Source organism: Felis catus, chromosome C1 (genome assembly GCF_018350175.1).
Source record: "Felis catus isolate Fca126 chromosome C1, F.catus_Fca126_mat1.0, whole genome shotgun sequence".
Taxonomy (NCBI): Eukaryota; Metazoa; Chordata; class Mammalia; order Carnivora; family Felidae; genus Felis; species Felis catus.
The window spans coordinates 33,352,905-33,360,048 of NC_058375.1; the positions used below are offsets into that span (position 1 = coordinate 33,352,905).

General features: G+C 62.6%; 1 protein-coding gene across 1 annotated transcript; it reads right to left on the reverse strand.

Annotated features, from left to right (window-relative positions):
* Window positions 1-1,498: 1,498 nt before the first annotated feature.
* On the reverse strand, window positions 1,499-7,144 carry CLDN19 (claudin 19). Its single transcript, XM_003989960.6, has 5 exons — window positions 5,691-7,144; window positions 4,502-4,666; window positions 4,308-4,392; window positions 2,382-2,534; window positions 1,499-1,630 (listed from the first exon to the last, which is right to left on the reverse strand). Exons 1-5 carry the CDS (start codon window positions 5,911-5,913, stop codon window positions 1,582-1,584), a joined length of 675 nt encoding a protein of 224 aa, XP_003990009.1. The 5' UTR covers window positions 5,914-7,144; the 3' UTR covers window positions 1,499-1,581.

A 7,144-nucleotide genomic window follows, 5' to 3' on the forward strand; every position in this document is an offset into this window, starting at 1 on the left:
CGGCTGTGGACAGGAGAGAGGTCCTGGGGAACCGGGAGAGGTGGCACGTCTGGGCCCCACATCCCACCCTGCTCAGCCAGTGCCCGTGACAGGAGCCCTCACTCACACACTCAATTTCTGGGTTCCAAAGTTGGTGTCGGTTGGGGCTCTTTTGGCTATAGGTGACAGAAGTCAAAATTGTTTCTGCAAAAAGGCGGTATTTATTGGGAAGGTGTGGGAATCTCCATGGAGCAGCCCAGACGCAGGAAAGGCGGAGGGAGACAGGGCTTCCTCTCATCTTTCTTCGGCAGGTCCCCTCCGAGTGGCGAGAAACGTGGGCCCGACGGCCCTGAGCTTCAGGCCTCACCGAGGTCCCCACACAGCGCAGTCCCTTAGGAGCTGCCTGAACTCAGTGCCAGGTCTACCCTAAGCCGATTCCGTCTGGATGCCCGGGGTGGAGCCTGGGCACCAGGTCCCCGGGTGACTTGAAAGCAGGCAGGAAGTGCTGCATTATAGCTTCCAGCCCCAGACAGACGGGTCGTTCTCATTCATAACTCGAGGGCCGGGACTCTAAACCCGTGCAGGGTCAGCTGCCTACCCCTCTCGCCAGAGGCTGCAGGCAATGGCCTCTCTTGAGGCAGCCTGTGGACGCACAGCAGCTGCCTGCCCAGGGCCCTGCGCCCATAATCCCACAGCCCCTCCGCCGCTTGCTCCTCTCCTCCCATCCCTGACCCCCAGGGAGCGTGCCCGCCATCATCTTGTCAGACTTCCTTCAGGCCAAGCTTGGGGGAGAAGGCTGGGCTGCATCCTTGGGCTTTGGTGACTTGATGAGAGAGGTGGTCACAAGACAGGCGTTGGAGGAAGCCAGACGGAGCTGGCAGAGGAGGGCAGGGGGAAGGCAGGGGACAGTTATGGTCCGCTCTTTCCAGATGGCAGAGGGCGGTGGCCACTCAGAGACTCTGGGGTGGGTGAGGCCCGAGCACGAGGCGAGGTGCCGATCTGGGTGAATTTTCCCTATCTCCCTCTGAGGACATTTCCCCCTTCTATACTAACATGGTATCTGTACTTCAAGACCAAAAGCCCCTCCAGGCTGGCCCACACACTTCTGCATGAGGACGGGACTCCAGCCACAGTCCCAGGCAGCCTCAGACCACCTCTCCCTACTCTGGATGCAGGGCAGGGATGTGGTGGGACCTCAATAGACTGGAGAGGAGGAAGGGTGGGTGAGGAAGAAGGGGCAGCATTAGGGCACTTGCAGCCTTGCTCAGGACAGGCTTAATGCCTGAAGGAGCCTAACATCCTTCTCCCAGTCCCTTCTCCACGTAGCGAGCTCCTACAATGTCCCCTCATTCTGGCTCTGAGGTCAGAGCCAGGCTGGGGAGTTTCCTGGAGCCCTGATCAGCACTGGATGTGCTGTGTAACCCACCCTGGAGGTCTGTCTCCCCATCTGTATGTGCAAGGACCCAGGGACCCATCGTAGCCATGCCAGGGACAGATCGAAGGACACCACACTCAAGACTGGATGTTCACTTCTCTTTCCAAAAAATACCAAACACACAGTCTAGGTGTGGCAGGGGGACAGTCGGGCTGGGGACCTGGACATTACACACCCAGGGGGCCCTTGGCGGAGGCGGACAATTTAACAACTGGTCTGAAAGTCAAAAGAGAGGAGAGCTGGTTAGTGGGGTGAGCAACAGGGCAGGGCAGGGGCTGTGGGGTTCAGGCCTAGGAGCAGGGACTGGCCAGTGTGGTCAGACCTGGGCCCTCACAGCAGCCCAACCGGGGGCCCATTCCTGGGAGCGGGGGGTTGTGGGGGAAGGACACATTCTGGCCTGGCCTCGTGTGTGGATGTGCACGTGGTGCTGGATCTACTGGAAGAGCCTGAGACCTGAACTCAGGGACAGCGGGCCGAGCACGTCTCTTGGTCTTTCTGAACCGTTTCCTCATGTGTAACATGGGGACATTCATCATCCTGGCACTGCCCCCTCCGTGGGGTTGCTGTGAGGAACCTGTCAGCCTGGGAAGGGGACTGTAGCCACCCCAGGGCACGGGGCACCAAGGTCCACCTTTGTGGCCCTGTCCCCGAGGCCCGGCACAGCGTAGGCCCTCACGTAGCCCTGCAGTGAGTAAATAGCGGCCCGTGAAAGTGACGACATCTGGGCTGGAAACGTGCTGGTGCCCGTGCGTGGTGCAGGCGGGTCCCTGCCTGTACCTGGACGTGCACGTGCACCTGCGGGCTGAGTCCTGCCTCTGGCCGCCCTCTGTCTGGTTCTGAGTCTCAGAGTGCAGGGTGGGTGCCTACGTGGGGACAAGCTGCTCGGTGCAGCTCGGGGATGCGCTGTGCCCTACTGGCCCCGCCCAGGGTGCCGCAGGGGACGGCAGAGTGCAGGGCTCAGACGTACTCTCGCGCAGCAGCCGAGGGGCCGGGCCGGTAGGGCTGCGGGCTGCTGTTGGTTCTCTCGGGCTCCGGGCATGTGCAGCAGAGGAAGGAGCCCCCCAGCATGGCCAGGCCGGCGGAGGCCCAGCCCACGAACAGGGCCGAGCCGAACTCGTACCTGCAAGAGGTAGGGAGGATGCCTTCAGGGGTGGCTGCAGGCCCGCCCTGTCCCGGGGCTCCCCCCTCCCAAGGGGCGTGCAGGGTGTGGGGAGCTGAGATCAGGGGCCTCCCAAGCCTCCCCAGTCTCTCTGGATAAGTTCAGATGAATGCCCCCCATTCCCCCTCACCGACATCACCCAGCACAGCCGCATCACCCAGCGTGACCCAGGCCCAGGGCGGCCCGCTCTGCGTGCGTACTCGGGCCCCTTTCCTCATCTGGCCGGAGGAGGGCGTCCAGGGGAGCCGCCGAGTGCCATGGGGAGGAGCAGGGCAATTCCTGCCATCTTTCTCTTGGTCACCCTCTGACCCACAGAACTCCCAGCCTGGGCTCCCTGCTCTCCTCTGGGGCACGTGGGCCCCTCCACCTAGTGCCCCATGTCTCCCCCTTCCTGGCCTCTCTGCAGCGCCCCCAGGACTCCCCACCTTCGTGCTTTTGCCTGAGGTGCCCCCCTCCTGGAGGGACCTTGTCTGTGCCTCCTGTGCTCCGCTCCTCTGCCTTAAGGGCCCACTTCAGATGCCACCTCCTCCCAGGGTCTTTCCCTGACCCCTTGTGCCTGACCCTGACTCTCACTGGATGGCCATTCAGCCCCCCAGGCTTGCCCGAGCCGAAGGGAGCGCCTGGAGGGCAGAGAGCGCGGGATTCCTCCGTGGCTCAGCACAGGGTCAGCATACTGGCTGCCTTGGGAAATGTTGAAGGGATAAGGAACGAGTGCCAGGCTGGTGTCTGTCTCTGAGCTGAGCCGCCTGTTGCTTGGAGATCTTTGTGGCTGGAACTGCCAGCCCCAGGGAACAAGCCCCATGCCTGAGGTCTCCTTTTTCTCCCTCACCACACCTCTGCCTTCTCCAGGGAGCCTTCCAGACTGCAACAGCCCCAGCATCTTTTCCTATTCTCCCTCCACTCCGGGGCCCAAGGTCTTTTGGGATGTCTGGGGTGGAGACTGTCCCATTCTCTACTGTGGCAAGCTGAGATGGGAGGTTGGAGCCAGGTGGGCCCAGGCTTTTCACAGAGCCCCCTCTTCCGCCCTCACGCCCTCGGCCTTACTAGTCCTGGTCATGCTAACTCCTAAATATCTCTGAATGTATTTTTCACTGCTAGCCTCTAGCCCCAAGGCCTGCTCCAGACCTTTGCACTTTACTGGTCTTATCTCCTCCCCACCATGTTGCATGCCACAGCCAGGATTGTTGGCTGCCTTCCGCCCCAGGATGGGGAGCCAAATCTTCCTATGGCCGTAAGGTCCCCCCACATCTGCCCTTACCACTTCTCCAGTCTCCATCTCCCAGCCCAAAGCACCTGCCGCCTTCTGCGGGAATCACAGCAACGGGGTTGCTGAGTGCTCTCCAGGGCCCTGGCATTGTGCTAAGTCCTCTCCGCGGTATCTCATTGAGCCCTCACAACCACGTGTGAGCTGGGTCCTTGGGTCCCAGCTCCATTTTACAGGGAGGAGACCAGGCTCAGGAAGATAAAGGAACTTGAGCTTTCACACAGCAAGCACACACAGAGCTGGGATTTAAACCTGGATCCGGGTTGCTTAGCCCCTGGAGCGCCCTCCACAGGCCTCCTGCCCCTTCAGAGGGCCCAGCCACACCCTGCCTGGCTCCCCGCTCCAGAGCTTCTCAGTGGCGACACCCAGTGCTCATCCCCTGTGTCTCCCTCCAGGTGCCCTGCTGGACAAAGGCAGTGGAGCGGGAGGCCCAGCTTGTCCCCTGGTCCGAGCCGTGCCCTGGCACTCACCTGGCATTGATTGGTGTGCTGGGGTTGAAGAACTCCTGGGTCACCAGGGTGGCATACCACGAGACGGCTGTCAAAGTGCAGAGGCCTAAGGACAAAGGAGGGAGTGCTCAGCCCTTCTCTGGCCCCAGTCGGCCACCCAGAGTGGGGCCACCTGCCACGACCGAGATGGTGGAGAGGGAGCCAGGGACACTCACCTGCCAGGAGGAAAAGGGCACCCCCAGAGATGGCGATGCGGCTCTTGGCAATGGGGTTGCTGTCTCCAACCCGGGTGCACTTCATGCCAACCACACTGAGGACCATGGCCACAAAGCCCAGGAGCACGGCCACCACCATCAGGGCTCGGGCTGACTGGATGTGACCTGGGCAGGGCGGGAGGGACTGAGCAGGTGGTCGTAGAAGAGGGGAGGGGTGGGTAGGAGGAGCGGCAGGGTAGTTTGAGTTCTCTCGTCTGCTGCTCTTTGGCAGGTGGCCTCCCTTTGGGGCCTGGCCCACCTTCTCCCAAGCAGTAGGGGTCAGTTCCTCCTGGGGCCTTGCAGATTCAGCAGAAGAAAGAGCCAAGGGTGTCCGAGGCCCAGCTCGTCCCAGGTTGGCTCTCGGGCAGGGACGCCTTCTCTATCGGTCATTCTGCCTCCTGGTCACCTTCCCCTCTGCCCTCTGAGTCACCCACGGCAGGTATACACCTGCACCCAGGTCAGTCCTGGACCTCAGGCAGCTCAGGGGATCTGGGTCCCTGAAGGAGCCAGGTGATCTGCCTGGATGGGCATGGGGAAGGGGGGTCGTGTGATAGCTGCCCGACTCAGGCCTGTGGGGCCCTGGGCAGAGGGTGGGTGGGCTGGCCCTGAGCCAGGGACAGAGCTTCAGTGGCCCGTTTACAGGCCAACTTGTCAGGCTCAACCCCGCACCCCAGGAGAAGGAGAGGGACCTACGTGCCCGAACGCCATGTGCACAGGCCTGTGCGTAGTGTGGGTCGGTGCACCCAGATGGGGGCATGCGTGTCTAGGTGCAGGCCTGGCACGAAGGTGTGTGAGCACCGTGTGTCTGCATAGGGAGTATGGAGAGAAGCGGAAGGGAATGAGCCTCTCTGAGTGCCACGCACCCCTCTCAGCTAACACTGCCACAGTCCTGTGCTCTCCTCTACAGATGAGGACAAGAGAACACAGAGAAGGGGTAGTGGCTCCTTTAAGGTGAGCTGGGATCGTGACTGCCAGAGCCAGAGCCCCTGCCCTCCACGGAGCACCGGGCTGGCCTGGATTTTCTAAACGCACAGGGATAGGGGCTGGAGAATGAGGCCCAGCGCAGGTGGCAGGCTGTGGGCAAGCCTCCTCCAGACTCCCCCCTTCCCCCACATCCCACCTCCCCCCACCCAGCCGGTGGGAGGCCTACCTTCCAGGGCGAGCAGTGAGTCGTAGAGTTTGCACTGCACCTGCCCCGTACTCTGGGAGGCACAGGACATCCAGAGCCCTTCGTAGAGGCCCACGGCCGTGATGATGGCGTCGCCCGCATACGAGGACTGCTTCCACTGCGGGAGGGCTGTGCTGGCGATGATGCCCACCCAGCCACCCAGGGCCAGGAAGTAGCCCAGGAGCTGGAGGCCTGAGTTGGCCATGGCCCAGGGGCGGGGAGGAGGGGGCTGGAGGTCCCAGGGCTCAGGGCCGGGCCAGGGTCCCTGGGGAAGCTGGGGTCATGGCCAGGTGAGAGGAACAACTGGGTGGGGGGTGAGGGAGCGGCGAGTGGCCAGAGGCTGAGAAGGAGAGGTGGCGGCCCGGCAGCGGCGGCAGCGGCAAAGGCAAAAGCTCTGGGCTCTAGAATGCAGGGAGAGGCCGAGGGGCCGGGAAGGCCAGGGGCCCGCCCACAGCAGCTGCCTGAGCCAGGGCAGGGTCCCCAGCAAAGCTCCTGCCAGCCCCCTGGGGGTGGAGGGTGGGGCCCTGGCCCAGGTGGGTGCCTCGGCCCCGCCTCCCAGGGAAAGAGAGGGGAGGGGCCGGGAGGAGTGACCCTGCTTGCCCTCAGGGCCTTCCTGCCGGGGAACCCCCTTTAGCAACGGTGCACATGTCCTACAATTTTAATTCCTGCCCCAGCACCAGCCCTGAGATGATGGACTTTGCTGTTGCTTGGCTGACCTGCCCCTTGGGTTTTCTGTCCTCTGTAGGACAGAAAGGAAATGGAATCCCACTTTGCGTCAGGTAAGACTAGAGTTAGACATCAGAGAGAACTTTCTGGAGAGGGCTCTGAGGCCAGATCCAGATGTGGAGAGACTGGGCTGGGGAGGGGATGTTGCGGAGAGGGAATCCTGGGTTCTGGGGGTAGGGGGGAGTATGTATCAAAAACAGGGGAGGCCAGGCCAGGGACTATGCACTGTGGGGTCTGAGATCTGAGGGGGGCAGAAGGAGGACCCCATCAAGGCTGGGCCAGACCTGGCTGCCAGCCAGCAAGGGGCCTGGTCGGGGAGGTGGGAGATAGGACTGACCTCCTGGCATCAGTCTGAAGGAAGGCAGACTGTTCAGCCCCGTTAATCCCCTTGCTGGCTGGTTTAGCAGCCCCTGCTGGGGCCAGAGGCACGGGGCCCTGGCCTCCAGCTCCAGAACAGCCTGGCGGGGAGCCGTGGCCTCTGCACATTCCTGGGGTTCAGGCTGCCCCTCCTAGCTCCCCACACCCCCCTCCTCTCTCCCATCCCAGCTCAGCCCTCTGGAACAGGGGAATGTTTAACTCTCCTCGAGCTCATTAGCAATCCCCTCACGTTCAGTTTGGCCCCGTGGGCACCGCCAGGCGTGGGCGCAGGGGGAATGCCACAATCTTGCTCCTACTCTGGCCAGCGCCCCGCCTCCTGGCCGCCCCCTCCA